Source organism: Phallusia mammillata, chromosome 5 (genome assembly GCF_965637545.1).
Source record: "Phallusia mammillata chromosome 5, kaPhaMamm4.hap1.1, whole genome shotgun sequence".
In the NCBI taxonomy this organism is placed as follows: domain Eukaryota; kingdom Metazoa; phylum Chordata; class Ascidiacea; order Phlebobranchia; family Ascidiidae; genus Phallusia; species Phallusia mammillata.
In genome coordinates this window covers 8,934,053-8,961,706 of record NC_137256.1, presented here as the reverse complement: position 1 = coordinate 8,961,706, position 27,654 = coordinate 8,934,053, and the positions used below count along the sequence as shown (strand labels likewise).

The 27,654-nt window shown below is 35.5% G+C and overlaps 1 protein-coding gene across 2 annotated transcripts; it reads right to left on the bottom strand.

Annotated features, from left to right (window-relative positions):
• Positions 1–304: 304 nt before the first annotated feature.
• LOC145230167 (DNA polymerase alpha catalytic subunit-like) lies at positions 305–27,654 on the bottom strand. 2 transcript variants are annotated; one of them, XM_080095545.1, is made up of 37 exons: positions 27,570–27,654; positions 27,245–27,342; positions 26,940–27,049; positions 26,784–26,880; positions 25,967–26,034; positions 25,759–25,875; positions 25,074–25,209; positions 24,605–24,708; positions 23,812–24,004; positions 23,262–23,332; positions 22,935–23,084; positions 22,197–22,361; positions 21,645–21,743; positions 20,907–21,120; positions 19,608–19,762; positions 19,221–19,305; positions 17,512–17,642; positions 17,193–17,327; positions 16,856–17,031; positions 16,421–16,539; positions 15,830–15,931; positions 14,095–14,139; positions 13,576–13,754; positions 12,913–13,062; positions 12,412–12,534; positions 11,913–12,038; positions 11,025–11,137; positions 10,232–10,324; positions 9,770–9,902; positions 8,962–9,093; positions 7,901–7,972; positions 7,481–7,583; positions 6,810–6,985; positions 6,232–6,363; positions 1,752–1,868; positions 1,052–1,145; positions 305–773 (listed from the first exon to the last, which is right to left on the bottom strand). In XM_080095545.1, the coding sequence occupies exons 2-37, from the start codon at positions 27,282–27,284 to the stop codon at positions 622–624; spliced, it is 4,407 nt and encodes a 1,468-aa protein (XP_079951671.1). In that variant the 5' UTR covers positions 27,285–27,342; positions 27,570–27,654; the 3' UTR covers positions 305–621. The 2 variants fall into 2 exon arrangements, with proteins under 2 accessions (XP_079951671.1, XP_079951672.1); XM_080095546.1 differs by lacking the exon at positions 27,570–27,654 and adding an exon at positions 27,450–27,548.

The window sequence follows — 27,654 nt, the reverse complement described above, 5'->3', positions numbered from 1 at the left end:
GCCGACCCATGTCCTAAAACAGCAGAGAACTATTCTAGCATTTTGAAGAAAAGTTTAATCAAAACAATCTAGTTATTCTATGCTGTAACGTAACGTTCATGAAAAGGTTAGGAACCACAGTTTGACAGCTTAAAAATCGTTGTGTACAGCTATCTATTCACCTTTAGCCTTGTATTTTTTTAAACAGGGTTTTAAACAGCGATAAAGTGCTAGTAAAAAGGAGGTTTCGGAACTTTTTAAGTTTTTTTTCGTTAAAATTTAATTACGCTGCAAAATCACTACCATATATGCATACAACTTGAGATGAATTCACAATAAACAACTTTATTTTGACAATAATAAATATTTTTTGCAAAAAGAAAACGAAAAATATACAAAAGATTGGTGAAATGAAAGGCAGTGCTGAGAAGATTTGTTTTTAAGGCAGTTTAATTAAACTTTTAATGCCACATGGTACACACATCTTTAACAACAATACAGTTAACTGCAATTTTTCAGCAACCTGGTCTGGGCTCAAAAATGTTTCATTTCTTTGAGATTTTTTATACACCTAGTATTAAAACTACACATATAATAAAGGAAATGTAATAAAGTAGGGAATGCTTCGGAAGAAAAGGAATTTTATTTGGTTTTTTCATTTATTTTCATCCAATCAAATAGACTGGTCATTGAAACTTCGTTGTAACCGCTTTTCTTCAGATAAAAGTCAACAACATCACACAAAGTTTTGTACTGTCGTCTGTATTCTCCCACCTTGATACCAGCCTTGGACGCTAAAAAGCAGATTGTGTGTGAATTTTAAAAATATTACACAAAAAAGTATTTTTTAACAACTGGGTTGACCGTCTCGAATAAAAATGTCGTTGAACTTTGAACGTTAAAAATTGAGGAAAATTAGAATTTTTATTAGGGCTAATTACTTGTTTTGAGTAGCATTTAAATACACAATAAAAAATAAAAAGCAGAACTAAAAAAATTCTTGACAAGTTTTTTTTATTATTACCATTGTAGTTTTACAAAATCTCATGTTTTTAGTTTGCCGTTTACTTACAGTTGCTGTTTTGTTTGTATTTGTTCAAAGCGTAATCAACATCAAACTGCAGTTTGTAGTAGCACAACTGTTGGTAGAGATCTTTGTAGCTCATCTGCAAAACATGTGTGTGAATTAAAACATTTCAACTTTTCAACGATCTCAAAAATCGAAACATGATGTCATTTTGGTGGCATCGTGGTTGGGCGACAAAAAGTTTTGCAAATTCGGGGTTAAGAGGTGAATCCAACTAAAAGTTTCAAAATCATTTAAAGTACTTTACAATTCACCAACCGATAAAGTATAAAACTCCTGGATTATGTGCTTCAGAAAGTTCAACCTTTTTCAAAAAAATTTGCGTTTTGGGTGCCTGGGTGAACCGCTGGGTCATTAGGGGTCAAACTTGAAGAGGGTTAACTTTGGATAACCAATTAACATGAGTGAAAATTTGAATACGTTTCAATCACCCTTTCTTTACCAAACGCTTGAAACAAACCAGCGTTCTACAGGAAAAGCAAAAAAAATAGACAGAAAATAAAGAACTGTTTTTCTCCATTTTGTGATCAAGATTATGCTCAATAGCAGAAAACGGTCCATGGTAATTTTCAACCATGTACAAAACATAACAGCTTTTTTGCAACTTCGAACCATGTACAGTTTAGGAACCATACTGTTTAATTCTTACAGCGTTCAGGTATGTGACATTTACATTGTAACTTACCTCTGGGCGAAGGATCCCTTTGTAACAAGCGGAACAAATAGGCCCAGAATGATCCCGTAAAGTTGGTACTGATCTTGTTCTGTGACCACAAGCTGGATCATCGCACGTCATCCAACCCTGGATAAAATAGACAATGTTTCCAAAAGTTGATGACTGATTTAATTCACATTTAATACCAGTCGCGATTTTGAGTAACGCAGTTCTTTTAAACATAAGTAAACATAAAATTAGGCTAATTTTTCGTCATAATGACTGAGATTTTGTGAAAGAAATTGCTCTTTAAAACGTTCAGATTGCAACAAACCGCTGATGTTACCAAACTAAGTCCATTGAAGATATGTGAATGACCTTTAAAAACGACTAAGAAAAAATGGTACTACATATAACAATGGTGACAACAGCGATTGTTGAAGTGTCCGTGTTCAGATGTATTCTATATACACAAGTTCCCTGGCAGTTATGTTTTTGATTAAACCTCATGCAAAAAAACAAATAAATCTTTTACGAAAATATACCTAAACGAACAAGTCGAAATTTTGTGTTATCACGTGACAGTGCGGTCGAGAAAATTCAAATGAAGCGCCACAGGGGTCACAGAATGACGTCATCGCCAAATGTTCCGGGGTACTTTCGATTTTAACCTACATAGCTGAGTCGTAGGTCCGGAACTGATGAAATATGACGAGTGGCTAAATAAGGTTGGTTCGATGATCCGACGCAAAGCAGGAGTGTTTGCGCAGGCTACACGTCACGCCTTGTAATGAAATATATTGCAAACCACAGCTCAGAGTTCGAAATGAGGCGCAGACCGCAGGGTGCAAAATTATACCAAGACACAATTTTGAATTTTTTTTCTTGTAATTTTTGGTTTCAGATTTTGTTTTATTAAGAGATATAAATACGCTATAAGCAACAACAATGTAAGAAATCAATCGACTTTTAATGTTGCGTTAGCGTTTACCTAATTTTTAAACCCTTTGCACTTGTTAAACATAAAATTTAGTCTCAATTTATTTTACAACATTTCCACACAACTAATACAACTTTTTTTCCTATAATAACCCCCAAAACATGTCAAATTAATTCTATGGGTATAATATCCTCTGGTTAAGGACAGTGTTAAGCAAAAAATAACAGATTTTCACTTTTAATTTTCGTTTTCAAAATAACACAAAAACACACCCTACATTAAAAAAAACAGTTTTATTTAACACAAAAACCACCAAACTGTAGACAGGGTGATTTATATCACTTGAAACTATGCGCGTATACGCCAATCGCTGAATGAATTATCACTTGTCAGGTTTGTTAAGTGACAACTGGTAGCACTTGACATGGCAATACGCTGGATTACTAGAGAAAGTATATAGGTCTGATTGGTTATTAACTGGGCCAATTGACAACGGAACAACAGCTGAATACTTCCTGTTATTTGGTGCTAAAAAAATATGTTACACAACATTTTCGGGTGAAAGGATATTGATTTTTGGTTCATTTTTAGGTTGGCATTTGGTTTGCTACGTTTTGTAACAATATAAATTGCGCCTAGATCGATATTGTATTTCTGTTTAACGTGATTTTTAATTGGCTGACACAGGGGTCGTCTACACTAGGTCGCGTGCCTTTGCCGTGTTGTATTGTGCTTAGAACGGACAATCTGGGTATCACAAGTCAAGTATTGTAAGACATTGAATTAGAGTTTCAAAACGGGCCTGAAAAATGGGCTCGAACCCAAAAGTAAAAGCCTGAAATCCGGCCCAAACCCAAATCGTTTTTGAGAGGCCAGTTTAGGCCCGAGAGTTGGATGGACATTGCTGTGGAAAGACAAAGACAACAAACACAATACACGTTTTCGGGATGTTGGGCATTAGGTCAAGTCATAGAAAAATCGCGGATTAAAACAAGAAAACGAAATCACATCTACTGGTAATAAAGCCAAATTCGACATGATATTTGCAATACACATTTAATTTTGTGCATTACGAAACAAAGGGGATACGCTACAAGGGAAAAACGACCTCTTTTGGTGGATGTTTTTTTATTTGAGCCTACACTTGTGGGCATGGACCCAGTAAAAAAACGCTGCACTAAACACACAGTCAACGTCTTGTCACCAGCTGCACTGATAAGATTGTATAGGTACATGTAGATTTTGGTATTATTGTGTCATAATTTTATGATTTAAATGTCAAACAAGCGGTATTAATCAGTACAAAATAAAGTGATGGGCATTGCATAGCAACAAGTGCATAAAGCGAAATTTAAGAGCGCGAAAAAATATGAAATCGATCGTAAAGCTCTTAAACGTGTTTGCGTTCGAAAACGAATCAAGTGAAAGTTGGTTTCTCGCTCGTCGAATCCCTTGAAAAACCATATTCTCACTGGTTAAGGGTAGGCGTACAGACAGCTGTGCAAAGATACCAAGTACTAGAGTGCCTTGCGAATCATACTAATAATAATAATAATGATATTTCGACAAGTGCCGCTCCCTATATTGCCACCAATTCTAAGCACTCGTTCTTATGAAAGTGCTTGGGAGCTTTTTTTCAGTGAGTAGTGACAATTTCGAGTGGATATGTGATATTGCAGTGTAAAAGGGTAATAGCTGTTATGCTGTAAATTTTTTTAACCTATTTAGGATATAATTTAGTTGATACTGTCTTTTTTAAATTTTGTATCGATTTTTAACAAAGTACAGTAAAAATTCTATACTTGCTACTGTTCAATTTATATAGCAAACCTTGAAATAATTTCACAGTAGAACAAATAAACAACAATTTTTAGGACATCCTGCGTCTAAACCAAACGTTTGCTCATTCTTTTGTTCAAAACATTAACTAGAGAAAAAAAACTTTATTTTCCCCCTTTCTTACCCAGACATGTTCAAGCTATTATGACGTCACACATGCATGACGTAAGAGCAATTTAATTACGGTATTTTATAATATCAAAAAAAAATTATGTATTGGAAATACGTTCTTGTGAGTAAAAATTATTCGTTGGTAACCTCAGGGTGTTAAAAATAGTTATTTGAAAGAAGGATTTTTCTTAAGTGTGTTTGGTCGAAAGTAGGGATGGGCTAAGCCGAGCCAGAACCCGAGTACTCGGTACCGAGCATCGCTGTCTTTGATGCTCGGTGCTCGGCCGAGCAGTTGCACAAACTGACCCGAGCATTAAACTTGCATATTCATGCCCTGCTAACTAACATACGTAACTAGTGTTCGAAAGGGTATCTGTGAACAAAAACGAATGATTTTTCAAATGTATTAGATGGTGGGAAAACGCGTACTTTATGGGCATGTACAGCTTATAATACACCGCTAGTGATGTAAGAGACCTTGTAGAGCTAGAACGTAGAAAGGGGATTTTTTGTGACGTCATAATGCACCGAGCGTACTCGGCCGATCACCGAGCATTAACGTGAGATGCTCGGTGCTCGACCAAACAGAACATTTGCAGTTTTGGCACATCCTTAGTCGAAAGCATAAAAGGCATTTTCCGCAAGACAAATTTAAAGGCAAAAAGGTAACTCCGATTTTCCTCTTACGTTTGGATAAATAGAGATACGTTTGAATAAAGAAATAATAACCATCTTTTGCATTTTTGTTTGTTTGGTCAAGCACCGAGCAAAAAAAGATGGCAACGTTCAGTACTTAGTACAGGCTCCACTCAGCCTATTTGAAACGGCCACGTAAAACACAAAACCCAACCACCTCCTAAGTGACTCATACAACTGTTCAAAAGTGAAAGCAAGAGCATTATGGAGGGTTGGGTAATATTGATTTGTCACTAACTCAGCACAAGCACTTCAAACAAAACTCAATTCATTTCGCAATTTTATGCTATCATAGCAGGATCAGAACGTATTGCAAGCCACTTATTTGCACTTGACATTACTGGCAAACTGTTAATTTTAAGTACTTGCGTCATAAACGGTTGTAATCTAAAGAGCTTAAGAGTAACCCGGATGTAAATGAGTGTTGTTAATAGCAACAAGAAAAATAAAAATCGATCTTTGGATCTTTTTTGTGTTAGTCCAAGAATGCCTTTTGTTAGTTTGTTTTTGCAATGAAATCGTAGTTATAAGCGAAGATGTTTAACTTAATCATAAACATTACTGCCTTAAGTACTGGTGTATATAGAATACATCATGCAGACGTTTCAACATGTTTAACTTAATTTTACATTTTTTAATCATTATAAATCTTTAAAAAACTATTTGCATTTCATACAATCACGCTTACAAATCGTTTTACAAATCAAATCAACACAAATTTGTGAAATTTCAAAACAGTTTCCCTGAATTTTTTTGTGTTTTTCCTTTTGGTATTATAAGAACGACTGTATTGTGTAGTGTGTAATTATCTGCGTGTAAGACGTCGAAACGTCCGATGATTTGTTTGTTTTTGGCGGTTAAACAAAAAAGAGAGTTTACAAAATATGCCTGGCAACAACACAATATTCATTATCACATCATCACCTTGTAATAATTGTGGATGCGTTCTCTTATCGCCAGTGTAAGTTGGTTTCGGAGTTGAGCAAAATAATTCACGACTATTTTGCTGGATTCTTCGCCACAAGGTTGCGCCAAACTGCACATCCAGGAAGGGTCCTAAAAATACAAACCTAAAATAACTTCTTGTGAATATTGAGAAATTTAGAATTTAAAGTAAAAAAGTACAAACCACGTTTGTCACATTTGCACTAAGGCAAACTGCTACTCTAGTATACCGGTTGTGGGCATGATAATAGACACAAACTGGTTCCAAATGTAAACCGGTTGGTCGTTTATATACAATTGAAACGTTTTTATATCTATATTGTTTTTTAAAAAAACATGAAATTTTGGACGTAAATCTTCATGAGTAATTAAAAATCCACTCTAAAGATGTCAAATAATCTTAAAATTGGTTCTTGCTAAACAAATGATTGGGCGTCTGAAATATGAGCAGGTGCCTGTAGCACGCTAAACGTCGGTATGAAAATATAATTATAACAAAAGAGCTCTATAAGTTTGATAAAACAACATAAGTTTATTTGTTTAATTTTCAAACTTACAGTCTCAGCAAACACGCCACTTCCAAACTCGAGCTTCTCGCCACTAGAGGGACACGTGAAGAGGAATTTCTTGCATCCAGAGTATTTTTCCTCTTCCGTAGCTTGCACGCTCATCAACCTCTCCTCTTCATCAACTTCGTGAGTCTGGGATCGCTTAAATCCGCTCGGATCGAGGCCTGGAAAATATGAACAACTCCTTAGCGCCAATATGCGGTAACAAAATTAAATGTATGAAACCGCTAGATGACGCTTTTGTACATACGTATTTGTCACGTAAATTCTTTGTTGACAAATGTGTTTATCACCAGTGACTGTTACATTTGGAGCTTGAAGGAGTTTTTGTGCAAAAAATGTTTGTTTATTTAAATCCAAACGGCTCATAATACCTCGCATTTCCAAAGATTGACATGTCCGTTTTAATGCAACGCAATAAAATGAACACACGGTTGCAACAGCTGTAATATGACAAAACATTAAATAAATGTATAAAGACCCTGATTAAGACGCCCTGAATGAGACGTCATAACGTCAGATCAGAAGTGTATATAATTGCCGTTTAAACAATCAGAAAGGTTTTGAAGAAATTATGTTAGTCGAATATAACAAGCATCGCAATTTTTGATTCCAGTCAGCAGGGAATGGTGCCGGTGTAATTTTTCTGTTTTCCTCACCAAGACATTGTGCGATCAACGCCGAATCAGTCCCGTCGATTGGATCACAGAGTCTCGTCACAACTGGATGAACCTGCTGTGCCAAGTAGTAGTTTCCATCCACCTGAAGAAAGAAATGTGTGAAAAAAAATACGAAAGCATTGATTCACTACAATGACAAGTTTTCATTGCATTCATTTTTTTGTCACTTTGGGTGTAAAATGGTAAGAACAGAATACTACTGCGTGTCTTCGTCCGATTAGAAGCAACCTTTTACAGACAAGCATCGTTAATTGCATACTGATATGCCAGTTTCTTTATGCATATAACCGGACGATTTTTAACAAACAGCGACGTTTGATATCCAAGCAACTTAACGGATTATGCGATTAACCGGATTAGTCTGTAAAATTGGTGATTCCACCACACTACACTACTTACAGATAGTTTTTCGCTTTGCTTCAGTTCATCAATCGTGTAAGCTCGGTGTGTCGCAGGAGATGAAGTTCCATCCTAAAAAAATAAGTCCAGTTTTCCAATTGTAGATTAGGGTAACTGTGCACGGGATGGTAGGTTACAAAGTGCACAGCAAAATGCACCACAACGCTAACACCACGATTTGATTACATTTGTTACTAGGGATGTGCCAAAATTGCAAATGTTCTGTTTGGTCGAGCACCGAGCATCTCACGTTAATGCTCGGTGCTCGGCCGAGCACGCTCGGTGCATTATGACGTCACAAAAAATCCCCTTTCTACCTTTTAGCTCTACAAGGCCTCTTACGTCACCAGCGGTGTATTAAGCTGTTACAGGCCTCAGAAATACACGTTTTTCCACAATCTAATACATTTGAAAAATCATTTGTTTTTGTTCATAGACACCCTTTCGAACACTAGTTACCTATGTTAGCAGGGCATGAATATGCAAATATAATGCTCGGGTCAGTTTGTGCAACTGCTCGGCCGAGCACCGAGCATCAAAAATAGCGATGCTCGGTACCGAGTACTCGGGTTCTGGCTCGGCTCGGCGCATCCCTATTTGTTACTTGAAGCATGCTCATATACACATATTACACTCACACACAAAAACTTTGCATATTTTCAGTCAACAAAGTGCACATGTTGGTGTGGTGCAAGCTTAAAAAGTTAAGAACCACTGGTGTACATATTCAACTGTAAAACATTACTCGGCTGTATAGATTGGAATATCTACACCATACCTCACAGCAGCTGCACAATGGGCTAAATTTCGATAGGTGGCGCAAAGAGTGCAAAAGTCTGTTTAAAACGATATACCGCCAAAAATTCTGACGGTTAGCTCTTTTGAGATTCAGTTTTAAAAAAACTAAAGCCAAACAAGGCTTCCATCAGAGGTAGTGTAATTTTTTTAGTGGTGACCCATGCAAACCTGGCGTACCGAGCATACCCACAGTTTCACAATGCTCCAATTGATTTAGTACTGATGTGCACTTGTATCATGCAGATGCAATATAAGTTACTTACATCACATATGATGTAGGATACTATGTCTCCGGATTTGTATTTTTTGCTCATTCCACTGTTCACCCGAAGAGCAACACGCACATGAGGTAAGGAATCCTTGCCTGGATAAAGATGAGGATCCTTCGTCAGTTCCTGTGAAAAAAATCAAAAAGTTGTATGGACATCTTTTGGGAAACAAGCTCATATGTTAGAGTTCGATACCAACTGTTGAAATTGTCATCCTCTATTCAAAATCGGGACCATTTAACTTGAAGGTTCTAAACAAGTTAAGATAAACAAAAATTCTTAACTGGGATCAGTCCTGACGAGTCTATGCAGACCAGCGATCATGGTACACCCATATGTAAATATCATAGTACGCCAGACCCATTAAAGGCAACATACCAAATCAGCCGGCCATCAAGCATTCCCATATGGCAAGGCATAGGCTACAAAAATCTAGCCTGTGGTGGGATTCCAACCCATGACAGGAGGCTCTACCAACTGAGCTACACAGGTTCAGTGATCGCCTTGGCTGATTTGGTATGACGCATTCAATAGGCCTGTGTCGCTGGACTGCATAGACGCTTTAGAGCTGATCCAAGTTATGAATGTATGTTCATCTTAACATGTTCCAAATCAGGGATAAATTGACACTCAATGGGTATTTTGACAGTTTATGATACAGAATAGCAAAAAAAACATTAATTTAGTGAAATTGGAAGCATTTTTATCCTAAACTGGTGCTAACAGGAGAAAACGGTTGATAAACTCTTCCTTTATTTTATGTTGTATTATGGCGGTAAAACGTTTTTGTTAAGATTTTTACCTTTCGGATTTCAAACACCTTGAGGTCATACTCCTTGTTCTTAACTTTAGTTCCAACTTCTTGCAAATTTTCATGGATTTTTTCCACAATATCTTCCCGAGGTTGATCAGAGAGTATCTGGTTTACTGCATAACTATAAAAAGAAATATTGTATTAAATTGTTTCAACTAATCTATTGAACAACAACAAAATTGACATCATAAAATTCACACAGATAAGCATTTTATCAGAAACACAGAAATATACTAGTTTCAGTATTGAAAGAAACAAGTTTACTAAAATTGTAAAAGGAGTTAACATTGTTTTTGTGTGTGTGTAAAAAGTGTTTATTTGTACATATTTTTTTACTTTTTTTATTTATTTTTTAAGTCGTGTCTTATTTTTTTTTTACAATAAAGAAAAGAATAATAAAAAAATAAAGAGATTTTTACAAATTGGGAAGCATATTATTTTGGTTCTTACTTTCCTGCTAACTTTGCAAGATCGCACCAGTCTCTTCTCACAATATCAAGACCTTTAAGTTCTTGCGTCGTTGTAAAACTTCCATCAGCTGATCTAAATTAAACACAGTTGCTGAAACAGGCAGAAACCAAAATATTTGTTTTCACAAATTGCACAGAATTGCCTGTTAAAAAGTAGGGATGGGCCAAAACTGCAAATGTTCTGTTTGGAGCATCTGCTCGTTTATGCATTTTGCTCGGCCGATTTCACTTGGTGCATTGTGACGTTACCAACAATACCAATTCTACACTAGTTTTGGCTTTACAAGGTCCCTTACGTCACCGGTGTATTAAGCTGTACAGGTACGTGTTTTTCCACCATCTAATACATTTGAAAAATCATTATCATATGGATACCCTTTTGAACACTAGTTTCGATGCCAGCAGGGCATGAATATGCAAATTAAGTTTTTTTAAAGCAGCATTTGCCAAATAGTTTCGATGTCAGCAGGGCATGAATATGCAAATTAAGTTTTTTTAAAGCAGCATTTGCCAAATAGTTTCGATGCCAGCAGGGCATGAATATGCAAATTAAGTTTTTTTAAAGCAGCATTTGCCAAATAGTTTCGATGCCAGCAGGGCATGAATATGCAAATTTATTGCTTTGGTCAGTTTGAGCACCAAGCATCAAACAGCGATGCTCGGTACCGAGTACTCGGGTTCTGTCTCGGCTCAGCCCATCCCTACTAAAGAGTAAAGATCTAGAAAACAGTAACATGGTTTATTACAGAACACACTAATTTATGTTTTATTACCTTTGCACACTAAGAGCGGCATATTTCTTCTTCTTGAGCAATAGAAGAGATTTGTAAACACCATCGATATCAATCTCAAGTAATCTGTACAACTTGTTCACTTCTGCCTTAACCTGTAAAACACAACACATTTATCATAAACAAACTGAAAGTACAATGTTGTATCAAACTGCACTTTTAATAATATTCCATGGCATTATTCAAATATTTTAAAACTGCTGTGTAACCTGTTATGTCAATTGGTGTCAAATTTAGCATGGTCCAAATTGAGGCCCCTGTCTACCAAGCATGTGTCAATTTTGGAAGTTAAACCCAAACTTTGTTATAGGGCAACGAAAAGGCTCAGTTTTTACTTGGTCAGAAAATTTTAGGAGTGAAGTCTGAGTCAGAAATGTTTTACCAACTCCACGGTCCACAAACCTGGTTAGGCCAAGGAAAAAAGAAAACGAGTCAAGTGATGGGACAATACCAGATTTTGAAGTGAGTAGCATGTGTATTTACCTTCGATACAGACTATTTAAATATAGTGTTGTACTGGTAAACAGTTGCCCGTATTCTTATAGTATAAACCGGCCTTCGGTATCGAACGTTGGTATCGAACACTGAGGCAAAATATTTCGATGCGGGGTACTAGTATCGATACCACTGAAATCATTCGGCAAAATATTTCGATGCGGAGTACTAGCATCGCTACCACTGAAATCATTCGGCAAAATATTTCGATGCGGAGTACTAGTATCGCTACCACTGAAATCATTCGGCAAAATATTTCGATACTGAGTATGCGTCACATCACTAAAAGTGAAACACAGTCAGAAGTAGAGATTTCAATACTACACAGCAAAAATATTGTCTAAGTGGAGTACATAATAATAAATTGAGTGTTACCTGATTTCCGAGTTTAAAAGCGAGGTCCATGTCTGTGCTGTTTGTGTTAATCATGATTGAATCAGTGTCACCATAAATTACTTCAAGTCCCATTTTTTGTGCAAGTTCCTTGGTGTGCATTAAAATCTACACATTTAAAAGGAAAATGTTAGTAAAACAGTTTCTATTTGAATTTATATATGGAACACTACATAGTTCATATTGGCCTAAATAGATGTAAAAAGACACATTTTTGTTTTTTGATCAGTGTTTCCAAAGGCTCATGCAATCATCAGTAATAACAGGCTACATCAGTCACGTATTTCATTTAATTGGAAATCGAAAACTATAACCATAGTGTATTGCTAAGAAAATCATTTGGTGAATTGCTTGAAATATTTGGCAAATTGGTTCACCGAAGTTGCTATGAACAAGTTTTAACCGGAGGCTGTCCAATACTGTGTTTATCATTACTTAGCACACAATCTTATGCATGAGACAGAAAAAAAATGAATTTCACCTCTCGACCCTGTCTCGTCACGAGAGCAGCAAGCGGTTTTGCATAAAACCTTGAGTTGCTGAAACCGAGGCAGCCATACATACTGTTTGCTGTAAGCTTCAGTGCTTTTTGTCGAATATCATACTGCAACAAAGTTACATGCAAAAATTAGACTATGGTATCAAGTTTTGTAGAAACAGAATCAGTAAAAGGCACCACTAACTGTTTAGTTAAATGATTGTATTTTTTTACCTCTACATATATGCTCTCTGAAAAATGTCTATAATTTAGCAATTTATTTAAAGAAATGAACATTGCCTAAGACCTTACCAGCTGCTGAAGGGCCATATATTACTATTTTATACAATTCCAGTACTTGTGAAAAAGTAAATCAAAAATCGGCAAAAAATTGCTTAAAAATTTTAATTGAAAAATTCAAATCATATACTGGGATGGCACAAATAAGAACATTGCTTAACAATTTTTAATTATAATTTTTTTATACAATCCTAAGTTACTAACCTGAATATATTGGTCTTTGGTGAGGCCAGAAGCTTTCATGAGTTGTTTTACTTGTTTTCGTCTTTCAACCAGTTTTCGAATCTCAGTTGGAAGAACTCCTGGTTCTAAACCAGCCTCCGGAATTTCAGGAATGAAGTCATCGAGCTCAGACTGCAAAAGATAAATTTTATTTTAAAAAGATAATACAAGAAGTTTTTTAAAGCAGCATTTGCCAAATACATATGTAACAGCATTGAATAAAATAGTGACTAAATAAAACAAGCACTATCTGACAATATACCGTATAATTGTCAAAAACTAGTGCAATTGAAACAGCATTAAAGAGTTTTCGGACAGAACTAAATCCCAAATGGCTCAGTTTATAAATTTACACTTGTTGATCTGTGAATACTTTATACTTGACAAGAGTTTGGCAGAGCATCACTACCACAAAGATTAATTTTTTTATGTATTTTGTTCTTTAAAAACCTGCCACTAATCAGAAAAAGTGTTAAAAACTCTTAAATCCTGCATCATAACTTAAAATATTGTTTCATTTCAGCCGACCATTTTTTAACATAAAAAAGTACAAAAAAATCATTCACAACTACATAGCAGCATGTTCAATGTTTGGTTATATAACACAATTGAAACTTGCACGTTTACAGACATATTCACACTTACAGATTTTTCTGGGGGATTTTGGTCGAGAGTTGTAAAGCAAATGTTATACTCCTGGATAATTGAGGGGTAGAGAGAGTTGAAGTCCAAAAGAAGGATAAATTTGTCGTAGAAACCTCGCTTTGGATCAAGGACCAGACCTCCCTCATATGCAGCTTTTTTTCTTGGCCGGCCTTCATTTCCTTAAAACCATTTTCAAAGTTGATCTCAAAAACCATGTCACACACAGCCATATTATTATTTGTTCAACTTGGTGCCTGTTTTAGACTCAAAAAGAGAGGCGTTTAAAATGCAGCACTGACATAACAAAAATCCTGCATCTCACAAAAGCACGATGCCATGAATGGTAGAAGATACTTTACCATATTTAGAATTTTTCCTGACAAATTTGTTTTTGGCAATAAAAACAGCAAAAGATAGTGGACCAATTTTAGAATGTTTGTCAGCATAACACTGCGCATTTCCACAAGCAAAAAAATTTTCTTAACTTATTAAATAAGTGTATTTGTTATAAGGTAATACCTGGTGCATTTTCACCTGCCTTAGACGATTGCTTTTTCTTGTAATCTGAAAAAGAAATGCAATAAACAAACCTAATATTAAAACTAGAATGGTGGCTTTCTGATATACTTCCATTTTATATATTCTATACGATATTTACCAATTTACTATACATATCATTTGATCTACACATATGATTGTTTTTGTAAACAAAAACTAATGGGTCCCCACATGCGTGTTTTTGCGGATTTATGGTAAACAAATGTTGCGGTGATTTTTTAATTCTTAAGGACAAATTTTTAGAAAGCATTAACCCAACAATAAAAAAATTTTGTTTGTATTTTTTTGCACTATTATTGTCGTATAATTGCAAAAGCAATAAAAAAGAACGAAACAAATACTTTCAATTTAATCTCTTGCTTTGACCCAGATATTGTCGTCCAAGGTCGGGTTTTAAACACAATTTTTTTCTAGAAAGCTGTAACAGTTGTGTTACAGACAATTAAAAAGCGATTTGCTGCAAGTGTATACATAACTTTTCATTTAACTTTGTTTCGCAAAATGAGTTTTTCATTTAACTTTGTTTCGCAAACGAGTACCATTGACCTGTAGTAACCTTTAGGGTGTACACACCAAACGACTGTTTGACCTTTTGACACCGTTTTCAATAACACGCCGTCCTTGGTGTTCAACAACACCGTTTGACCTAATATATACATGCCTTGAGTATTTGATTCAAAAAAAAAAACGCTACGTTATGACGTAAGAAAGTTCTGAACTGTGTTAGTAATACCTACTAATTGACCTTAAGTAACCCGTGGTCATGCAGCGGCCAACCTGACACTAAGCATTTAAAAAAAACTTTTATCTTGCAAAAAAGTCAAGTTTATTTTTTCATATTTAGTTTGTTTAAGAAAGTTTTGCTTGACATATACGAAACCGAAGCACGCTTATTAGGTTTAAATCACGTCATAGGTGTGAAACCTTTGTCAAAACTGAAAATGTGAGTGATAACTTAATGAAACGACATAGCATTGCTGTGCAAAACAGCTGATTTCTAATCACCGAAACGACGTCTCGTAAAACGTCTGTCCAACGTCAAGCTGAGCCCTCCCGCTCTGCCCTATTATTCGTAAACGTACTCTCTTGGGACTTCTGCCTACAGTGTCTTTCTTGACCAAATGAGCGTTAGACACATTTACGTTTCGGGGGCCTGTGGGTGTGTCGCTGGGTCATTCGGGGTCAAACTTCAGGTGGACCAAGTTCAGATTTATATCTAACATATGTCCAAATTTCAATAAATTTGAAGCACTCTTTCTTTATTAAACGAGCGTTACAAACTAGCATTAAAAATTTTACGTTTCGGGGGCCTGTGGGTGAACCGCTGGGTAATTTGGGATCAAACTTCTGGTGGATCCAGTTTGGATTAATATCTAACATATGTCCAAATTTCAATAAATTTGAAGCACGCTTTCTTCACTAAACAAGCGTTACAAACCAGCGTTAAAAATTTTACGTTTCGGGGGCCTGTGGGTGAACCGCTGGGTAATTTGGGGTCAAACTTCAGGTGGACCAAGTTTGGATTAATATCTAACATATGTCCAAATTTGAATAAATTTGAAGCACTCTTTCTTGACCAAATGCGTCTCACAAACCAGCGTTAGACAGAAAAAAGAAAAAAAAAATACGGACAAAAACAATATGTGTCCCCTTCAGGGAAGGGGACCCATAAATATACTACAGAGATTATTCTTACATTTATCTGGTGGAATAAATCCTCTCTCATAGAAAGCATGAAGCAAAAGAAATTCGTTCCGTTCCGACCTTCCTCCCAACAAAGTCCGAGACATAACATTTCCTGTCAAATCAGGTTACATGAGCATTTATGTACATGTGTAATTGTGGGTTAGCAATGATTTTATAACTCATTGCAGATTTGGATCCAACAGGTTTATCAACCGAGCCTGTGTAGCTCAGTTTGTAGAGCACGAGTCCCAGGAAAGTTTCCTGTTAAGGGTTTAAATCCCACCGCAGGCTAGATTTTTCTAGCTTGTGTCTTGCTATATGCAAAGGCTTGGGAGACCAGCTTGACTAGATACAATGCCTTTAATGGACCTGACATACTGTGATTTGATTGCAGAACAATTTGATTATTACAGCATTAGGGCTCAATGATGAAACATATGACAAGACCAGAGCCACATTTTGATATTTCTTGCTATTGAAAGCAGGTGCAATTTTAACATTGATTAAGCATTAATGTTTCAGGGCTGATCCTAGTTATGCTTGCATGGTCATCTTAGCAATAAATACATCTTTAACCTGTAAAACTAATACACATCCGCACCTGCAATATTGGTGATCTGTAGGGCAAGAGGTAGAGCATTAAGTTCACAAGTAAGATCTAAAATGAAGCTTGCATCGAGTAATGTGTGTTCTATCATCCACATCATGCTGTCGGAAGTGCTGAAAACATAAACATAAAATTGGTGAAAAACTTATGTAACCTCACGGACAGGTTTTTGATTTTAACATTAAAGAAAAGGAATTACATCAACACAACACATAATATTTTGCTTTTTAACCTAATTAAAAGCTTTTATTTTTGGCTAAGTCAGGTCAGTTTATTTTTGAATAAATGGATGAGGAAAGTTTTGGAAAAGTAGAGTTTAAGTCAGAAACTTTTTAACTAACTCCACAAACAACAATCATCTACATTGTTGGGGTGAAGACAAGTTTATAGAGAAAATGCATTCCGGAAAACAATTTACAAAAATCATACCAATACATGTTCTTGATTTGTTCCACAGGCAAATCTTTCCTCTGACGATGCAAGACATGTTCGGTAAGTGCTGTTAGGTCGTAACTTTTGCAACGAATCAACTCTTTTGCTGAGATTTTTATGTCGCAAACCAAACGGCCAGTGGTAAGTGAACGATCGGCAAAACGACCTCCCATCTAAAAAACAAGTACATATTTTGTCAAAAGAAGCAGAAAGTTTTTTTTAAATTCAGTTATCCTTTTTTATCCGGTTCGAATTCAAAACAATTATGCGCAACTATACGCAAAAATCGGCAGTACTGCAATTGGACACAAAAAAATCAAGTTAGTTTTCTTACCACTTTTGGCATATTGAGCTTCTTCAGCCTTCCTATGCGTGACCAGTTCTGAACTTTGCACGATGAGAGACGATGCAAGAAAACATCAAGAACAAAATCCAACATATCATGACCAATAATAATGTCAGGATCAATCTACAATACCAAAAATCAATTTCTGTCTCCGCAGTTATATTAAAACATGAAAAGTTGCTCAGTACTAAAATATAACAACACATTTTTTGGTTTAGGATTTTTTTTAAAAGTTAGCACATATTATTCTTCACAAAGCAACCATAGGCCCAGGCCAGTTACGAGTATTTACATGTCAAAATTGTACCTTTAAAAATTTGGCAAGAAAAAATCCCAGTAGTGACCGTTCTGATCCAATAATTTCAACATCAAAGCCTTTTCTTTTCATTGCATCTCGCAGGTCATAAGGAAAGATGCAGTCACCAGGCTTTGTGATGGCTTCAAAACAAATATACTGTTGTTTGATTAATGGAACCAACCGTTTTACTGTCATGTTTTGAAAACTATTTTTAACTTTAAAAGCTATTTGATTTTAAAAAGGTAGCGAACTCAAGGCAAAAAAAAAACAGCCCTAGATAAATAACTCCTTGTTCAGTGATGATATATGAACAGTTTCTGGGTACATTAGTGTGCAATAGCTGAATATCAAATGCTCTTCCACACAAGATGTGCCAAGAACAACAGCACAATACATGTTGTAGGGAAAGAATAATATGATGGGAGCTGACACACGGCAGTTGGAACAACATGTGCAATAGCATATAAATTGAAATAGCTGTTGTACATGTATTTTCCACAGCAGTTGCCAAAACACAGTAATCAGTGAAACGGCTTAAGCTCCCAGTGTTTCAGAGTCGGATTCCTAAGAATGCACTAAGCCTTGGTTGAATTAGGCGAAGATCCGGATTAACTGAATCCGGTTTACCGTACCAGAATTTTTTTCTCCGAGGAGGTTTCATTAAATGATTTGTGCTTGTTTTTAGGCAATTTGTTACTCAAACTGTATTGTCAACTTTAGGGATTGATGTCACAGTAGTATTAAAGTCTGCATTGTACATTTGAATTTCACAACCCTATTGCTATAAGCAACACAAGGTAACACTGATTTTGAACAATCTAATGGATGATAATTATGATTGGCAATTTTTCTATGGCAGTTCATTATCATCATAATATTTTTCGCGCCATTATTCAAAATCAATTGTTTATTGATAAAAGAAATCACCAAATTTTTGTTCCATGTACTATTGAGTACTATTGTACTATTGAGCAAAGTCACTGGTTTGGGCAATTTATCAAAGTTATCAATACAATCTTTACAATTAAACAAAATAATAATCGACATGCAACGCCGTTTAACCCCAGAAGAGTGCCTGTACATATTATGGGTAAAGTAACAGTGCAATAGCATAAAAAATTGAGGCTTTTGCACTGAACGCAACCCACTAAATGACAGCATTGCATTTGATAGAATGTTGATGGTGCACATTACTGCTAAGTACCATTCCTATGTGCAATAGTTTTCCGTAGAGCGACTTTTGCACATGAATTGTACTCAGCAGAAAATGGCAATGTAGGTATAAATGGGTGTAACTGATGTGGCCCCTCATATCACTGACGTTGGCTAAAGCATTTGCAGAAACATTTAAATAATAAACCATGTTGCTTTTTACGTTTAATTGGGCTGTATTCACCATTAAACTTGATGATCAGATCTGTGTATAGTGCTCCACAGATTTAAACAGAACTGGTAAAAGCTTATGAAAGCATGGAGCCAATACATGATAAGCTGCAAACAGTACACATTGTTTGACTTATATGGCTCATTAGTGCAGTTTCAGCCCAGTTGTGGCATCAAGCAAGTTTCTTGGGGTCTGTTACTTACAACAAACTGGAGTGCCAGAAGGTGACTACACTAGCTTATACGGGCAATCTCTTGACACCAGCTGCACTGATGAGATCTTATAGGTGGAAACAGTGAGCACTATCTGCAGCTATGTTTCAGGAAAAACTCACCAAAGAAGCTGTTTTGAAACGATGGTTTTGGAGCTGGCTTGTCAATTGCAAATTGTTTGTGTACCAAACCAGCTATGCCAATAATCTACCGAACAAAAAATTATGTTAAAGACATAAATGGCCAATTTGTGCCTCAATTTAAACTGAATCATGCAAATTAACACACAGTTCCTACTGCCTAAGAAAACCGATTCCAATTACAAGATGAAAACATGTCAATCGAATATATATTATTAACATTTTTCCAATAATTTATTTAACATTTTTAGAAAAAATTTGACAATTATAGGTCAAAAAACATTCACAACATTTTGTTTCGAATAAAAATCGGTTTAACTCGCCCACTAACACAACATTGAAAAGTGATCAGTTTAAAATTTTACAAACCTCATTCTGGTGGGTTTTAATATTTGGAACAGTTTTTAAGCTGAGTGACAAGATGACAAGTGGTGGAGGAGGAAGGTTCTCGACCACACTTAAGTCTGAGGGTGATAATGCCGTCGCCTCAACTTTACACCAACTGATGCTAGATGAACTTAAAGCTGTTAAAGAAAAAAAGGGTTCTGTAAATACATTGTCTTTAATGAAATGAAAAGGGTTTAATAGTTAAACCTGTGGTTCACAACCAGGAGGATTTAAAAATTGATGAGAAGAATTTACTGAATTTTTTACATGTGGTTTGTAAATAAACACCTAAGCTCTGGGAATATAACCTGTGAAGTTGATAAAAGACTTGACTTTGAATTAATTTTGTATGGTTTAGCATCTACTATGCAGAATAATAGGGAGTAATGAAAATATTTTGAATTTTTATTTTTATTGAACAGAATTTGTTAAAAAATGTTGGGAACCACTGAGTTAACAGACAATTGTGGTTATTCCTAGGGATGGGCCGAGCCGAGCCAGAACCCGAGTACTCGGTACCGAGCATCGCTGTTTTTGATGCTCGATGCTCGGCCGAGCAGTTGTACAAACTGACCCGAGCGTTAAATTTGCATACTCATGCCCTGCTAACATATTTAAATAGTGGTCTAAAGGGTATCTATGAACAAAAACGAATATTGTTTTAAATGCAGTAGATGGTAAAAAAACGCGTACTTTATGGGCATGTACAGCTTAAGAAAACACCGCCGGTGACGTAAGAGGCCTTGCAGAGCTATAACGTAATAAGGGGATTTTTTGTGACGTCATAATGCACCGAGCCTGCTCGGCCGAGCACCGAGCATTAAAGTGAGATGCTCGGTGCTCGACCAAACAGAACATTTGCAGTTTTGGCACATCCCTAGTTATTCCCATACTCAACTTTTGAGATGTTTGATGTGTTTAAACTCTGTATCAAACTGCTTCAACGCTTTTGGCTTTACACATGCAAAAAGCAATAAATGTTTTGAGTTGGATGGTTCCTACCATTATCATTGACATTTCAAATCCCAAATTTCATTAGGCATGTTAATTAAATAACCAAACAAAAAATACCTTATGCCTGTTAACGAACGCCTGTTCAGTATTTTCCAAAAAATACCCTGTTGTCTGATTAAACAGCTTACATCAGGCACTTGACCTCATAACCCATTTTCTTATGTAACTGTTCAACGATTATAATGTAATGAAGTGACAATGCAAATAAATTTCACTTGACTTAATATATTTGTTTGATTTGCCTTTTTTAAAACATTTTACACATACCTGGCTTTTTGATATCTATCCAGCTTGGTCCCTTAATTTTTCTTTCTAGGAGAAAAGATTCAAGCGCTGATTGATTGGCGCCAAACAAACATTGGAAAGTGTCGCCCACAAGATCAGTAGGAAGTTGACCGTGCTCAGCTGGATAGCTAATTTCTAAATATTGTGCCTGGTGTGGTACGTTTTGAACTCCAAATGCATACTTTTTCTCAACAACCTGAAATGTGGAAACATATATTTAACAACATCATACTAAGAATGCAATGCAATACTGCTGGTTAGAATTAAGTGTTTGGGTGGTTTCGTGCAGACAGTATTAGAATTTAGCATGTTTTGGTTATACAGTAAACCTAGGTTAAACAAGACTGTTTCGGACCAAAAAATTTGTCCAGATTTGGTAAAGATTCAGTTTAACTGAGGGTTACTATATCATTATTCTTGTTGTTGTTCAATTTATACTTTTTACACAAACTGACAATACCATTTTTAAGCAAAATATGTATTTCTAATTTTTTGCAAGGACTGATTTTGTTTTCTTGAGAATATTAAAGATTATAACCTCAGGATGTAAGAGATTATAATACCGGAGAATAGAGATATAAAACAGTTGTTATGGAGTATAAAAGGAAATTAATAAAATCCAAAATTGTTGGTGCATACCCTTTTACTATAAACAACAATTTGTACATGTCACTGTTTAGGACAGTATACAGGCAGAAGTAAATGTGACGAACACAGTACCTTGGTTTTGAATTTCATAATTCGAAACTTATCAGCAACTTCCATGTCAAACTCTTGGTAGACATCTTGTGGGGAGATTTCCTCCCCAGTTTTTCTGTGCTGTGATAAAAAATAGTTTTAATCAAAAACATTGTATGCAAGCATTTTGGATAATTTTGAGAAAAAACGGTATTTTGGGCATATTTAATGGTAAAAACATCTACAGTAAACATCAATTATTCCAGATCTTCGGACAAAAATTGGGTACAGATCATTTTTAATGTGGTAAGGCTTGAACTTATTGACATCAAATACTCCAGATTTTTACCTAATCCAGACAATTTTTTTGTACCAAATGGGTCCAGAATAACCGAGGTTTAACGTACATAAAAGAATTCAACAAAAAAATTCTCAGTATTTTGGGAACTATTTTTGTTTACCTATATTTGTTTTACCCATAAACTGAGATTAAATGTATGCAAAAATAATGAAAAAACAACAACAATGTCATAAAACCACAATCTTAAAGTAGAAAGCAATTAAGGAACAGTCAACATATGGCAGCACACATACCTGGTCTCGGGGCAGAAGATAAATTTTTCTTTCAATATTTTTCACTGTCACACAACAGCTTACATGGCTCTTTGCAGACTCGACATAAACTTTACCAAACAAATACACAATACCAGGGTTTTTGTATTGCTCTTCATAGGCATCTATCCAGTAAAAACGAAACACCTGAAATGTCCATATATCACATATAATAAACAAATTTTGAAATTTAACCCAAAATACAAGATAGAGTATTTTTTGTTGGTCAAAATTTTTTTTACAGGTTTCTAAAAGTATTTTCTGTTTTTTTTCTAATATCAACTCATTTAAAAGTTATTTAAAGGATAATGAATTCAGAGTTTAAGAAATAAAATAAAAGAATTTAATCGATATGAGTAATAAGCATTGAAAAATGTAAGGTTGTTTGAAATGCTATGATTGGTTTAAATCAACATAATTAACACACAAATGGAATATATTATTTCTATTCATTCCTATAAAGTTTAGACTCAATAAAATCAAGAGACATTTAAGTTGTTTTCGTTTTTACCGGTCTACAGGTTAACACTGAACATATTTTCCCTTTTCCATACAACAGATAATGTAAACAATAATTTTATGACTTTCCCCACAAACCAAGAATGTTTACGATATTAGCCAATTATGCGTCACATCAAAACGTTGCTACCAACAGACAGGCTAAATTCGGCAAAAAACGATAATATGTAAACATCATTAAATGTAATATCTTAAACATACCTGGTCCCCATCTGTGTTAGTTATAGTAGGAAGACAAGAAGAGTCAATAGCAATGTCACTGTCAATGACAGGCTTGGCATCTTTCTTAATTGTTTCCCAGCCGAGAGATGACAATTTTTCAGCAAATGTCACTGTTTTTGGGGCCTCTTGCTATTCAACATAAAAATGCATAAAAAGAGTACAATTAGGCTATAACATTGGGTATATTTTTATGGTAACTTGGTTTACACACCAAGCAACAGTATAAAGGGGCATAAGATTTTATCTAAATGTAGAAGCAAAATTTTTTATTGTGTCCACATTGTTTATGACTATAGAAAAGCAAACCTTGACTGCTGTTGCTTTTTCGTTTTGGACAAGATCAGTCATGTCATCATCAAATTCTGCAGGGTCCAGGTCTAAAAGATCAGGAAAAAAATGTTTTGTAGTGGATTATAACAAAACTAGACTATTTTTATCTGAAGTAAATAATAAAAGAAAAACGACATCAAAGCCTTCTTTCTTTAAATGTCTTACTTATGGCATCTGAAATGCATTTTCAAAAGAGAGTTTGTAAGTACAATTTGAGCCAAATAATAAAAAACGAATTTACGAAGAAATGTAAATTTTCTACCAACAACTTTTCCGAGATTTGGTATGTTTTTGGACATATTTTTCGTTGGTTTAATGTTAATTCAATACTGATGAAAATTGCTATATCAAAACGTCTGAATAATATAATGAATCAGTTTGATACTTGTAACCTTACAGACAATATTTTGTTCTTATTGACACAGCGCATGTGGTTTTGCAAAAATATTCAAAACTGACTACTATAAAGGCAATAACTCAAAATAATTCCGAAAAACAGCAAAAATATAAACATTTGTAACCAAACCCATTAATTCATCATCAGCCATGGGTTCCACTTTAACTTTTGGCAAATCTTCGTCTGTGGCTCTCAGCGTTTTATTGAGCTCTTGTTCTTGTCTTACAGGTCGAGCATCAACTTTACTCCTCTTGGCAGGCGGAGTTACAGGTTCGTCCGACATAAACCCGGCAGGCAGTTCCACAGACAGAGGAGCTGGTTGCTAAAAAACACAAACATTTTTTTGGTTGAATCGAACCACTAAACACATCTAAAATACTTCAATATTTGTTAAAGTCTAATAGATAGGAAAATTCCCTCATAAATTCATTCTCTTAATGGTAAATACTAGTGACACCTGGTGCCCGTACTCGGTATCGGTACTTGCTTTAAAACCTGGTATCGTCCCGTCACTAGCAAATACTACAGCAGTAGCTAAGCTAAGCTAAATATATTCATACAGCCTGAAGCCCTGAAGCGTTCATGCAGACTAGTGAGCACGGCACATTCATCCTTAAATCATAGTATGTCAGGTCCATTGAAGGCGTTTATACGAATCAAGCTGGACACAAAAGCGATCTAGATTTTTTTTCAGTCTGTGCCTTGTCATATGGAAATACTTGGGAGACCGGCATGATTCTGTTTGATGCCTTTAATGGGTCTGGCATCTTATGATGTATTACAGCAGTATTGAGCAAGGCTTTCCTGGTCAAAAATGGCAGTGAAATAAGATTCATTTTTTTGGTACAAGCACTAAAGAAAAAAAATCACATTGTGACCAAACTGTAACATTAACCTGATATTTTAAGTGAATCATACTTACAACAATATTCCGTGGCTTCATTCTTCTTCTGGGCAGTGATGATGGAGGTGTGGTGATTGATGGTGCAGAAGAAGTGTACGAGGGAGAGGCCAGACCCAGTGTGTCTATAAAATATTTGAAAATTAGACATGTACATTGCTGTAAAATAAGCTATCATATTCCCGCAAAGGCCCTGGTTAACAAACACTGATAATGCCTGTTTCTGGTCAAAATGTCGAAAACAGAACCAGTTAATCAAGATCTTCGCTGAATTCGAACAAAACTCGAGTACAAATGATTTTTAATGTGGTAAGACTAGAACTAATTGATGATGGTTACTCCAGATCTACTCCAAATCCAAACAAATTGTTTGGTTTATACGGGTTCAGATTAACCAAGGTCCAAAAAACACCTTTTCCAAAAAATTAAGCATTTTTTAAACCATAGAATTGTCCCCAAACTGAGCGATAGCTGCTCCAAAAGGCAATACCTGGGGTGATAGGCAGTTTTTTCTTCTTTTTTACAACCACTTGGGCTCTTTGCACAGAAAGAGGGTCAACAGTTTGGGTGTTCATTTCTTGCAGAATGTCTCCAAGAAGTTCGTCTTTGGATAAGTCTACATTTTTCTGCAGCAAAACAGTGACAATGGGCTAAATATAATGTAATTGTCTAAGTTATGCCATTACAAAACTGCTGGAAGAGCAATACCCGGTTAAAAATTATGCCTGGCAGCAATAGATTATTTAGATATAATGTAGTTTCACCAGAAGAAACCAAACATCACAAATGAAGTCTTAAGGGGCTTTTACAAAAATAGTTACATTAACATTGCAAAACCACTAAAAAAAGTTTCTAGACTTCGGGATGGTGCAAAACACATTTCAAGGATCCAACTTGCAACAAAGTTATGCATTCTTATCAGTTTGTTATTTAGAATGAAAGAAGTCATGTATTACTAGACAACCAAGATGACTTTTTTGTAATTCACCTTCTTTTTCTATGGCCCTGAACAAATTTCTATAACACTATTATAATGATGGATCAATATCTAGATTGCATACTTTAGCATAGACTTTTTTATTACAGTTGGTGCAAACTTAAAATTGTTCAAAAGTAGTACAAGAAACTATCTGAAGTTACTTACTTATCAGGAGATATTATAAAAAAGTATTTACCTCTTGTTTTTTCTTTGATCCAGCCAAAAGTAGCATGTTTTTAATGTCACTGGACTTGACAACTTTAATCTTCTTTTTGCCGAGCGATTTTGAAGACTTCTTGTCAGCATTTTTTGCCTGCAACAGTTACTACTACTTGAGAATGTCCGAAACACCAGAATCATCATTACAAAATGTCAGAAACATAAGGCACAAAACAAATTAATACCTGCTGTTTTGAAATTTCTGGTTCGTCATCAAATATTTCACGCCCATCTTCTACATAATCTCCAGCACCTAACCATATTATAATGATAGATTTTAAGGGGATCCAATCTGTTTGGCATTTAGGCATGCAATTTTGCAAATGATTTTGGGGGTAGTTTTACATGTGGACATTTGCATTCAATTAAATTTGATGCAAAAACAGGCAATACTCCTACACAAAAATATTTTCTAAGGTTGTACTCTTCGCAGTTAAACTTGAATGACAGAAATATTTGTTTGCATCAAACAAGTGACAGCCACCTCTTAGAATACTCTGTTAGCAAAGCCGAATTTCCATTTTCTGCTGTTAACTACTTTCCACTTGGGACATGTGTTTTTGTGTAACTCCAATATGCAATGTACTTATGTAAAACTTTTGAAAATGTTACCGGTTAGGCTAAAATGGTATTGTAATTACACACCCTCACCCAAGTCTGCAGAACATGGCAGTTTCCGACAAGATCTCGTGCGTGCAGGACTTACATGTCCCGTGTGTGCACGTGCACGACCCGTAAGTTAGCGTGCAAGACCTATTTTAGCAGGCACAAAGCAAGTAAAAGAGGTAAAGACAGGCCAATTAAATGCCTTTGGTGCAATTTTTTTTTCAAAAAAAGATCGCTCGTGCAGCTGCCACACTCTGCAGATTGGCCAACACCCTGACCTTAATAGCTCTAACCAACAGCACTTTTATAAGTTCGATTAGTTGATTGCATAGATTGTATATTCTAGAATAGCCAGTTATTATGCAGCCAGGAAAAAGTAAAAACCAAAATCGTTACCATCGTCTTCAATCCAGTCATCATCCAGCCGACTTTGAACTTTATCACAGTAATCGCTTTCTGCAACTTCATCATATACATTCTCTATGTTTGAAACCTTGAAAGAGGTTTTATTAAACACAAGAACTTGAAAAAACATGCCATTAATTAATATACTTCATATTTTATACGCTGTCCCGTCGACTTTAGCTCCTTTAATTTCTGTAGTGCAGAAAGTCGTCCAGTTTTATCCTTCTTCTCTCTTCTTGAACGAGTCAAGGCTAGCCCTTGTAACAAAATGGGACAGAGTTTTGGTCAATACTTTTCAAGTTTGGCATGTATCTATTTTTCCTGACATTTTTTCATGCACAATGTGTACTAAGAAATGGTTTGAGAAAGTGTTTTACAACTAGTACTAGAGTCAAAAAACAAATCCCTTAACTTTTTCAAAACGTATTTTAACAATGAATTTTGTATTTTACCTTGTGCCTTAACTGGTTCTTCATCCCCATCTGAATCCATTATATGGCTCTGATTTTGTATTCACAACCAATTGACAGCAGGACATTTGGGTCAAATTCTTAAAAACACAAAAAATTCAACAATCAAAAACCATCGACAGAAAAAAATGCAATTGTGCAAAACAAAAAACCTTTGCAAACCCAGTTACAAAATGTTTTCACTAACGTCCAAATCTATTTTTGCATGTGCATTGCTTCTCTTGAAACCTTTACGACGAATTTATGCTATTACTCCATTGCTAGTTTGCTACCATGCGGCAGAGCAAAGAGCAACAAAAAAACAAACCTTTTCTGATCTTGATTGTCGAAAATGGCGCGAACTCACCTCCCCACGTTTTCCACGCCTCACTGATTTAGGTCATACCAACGGT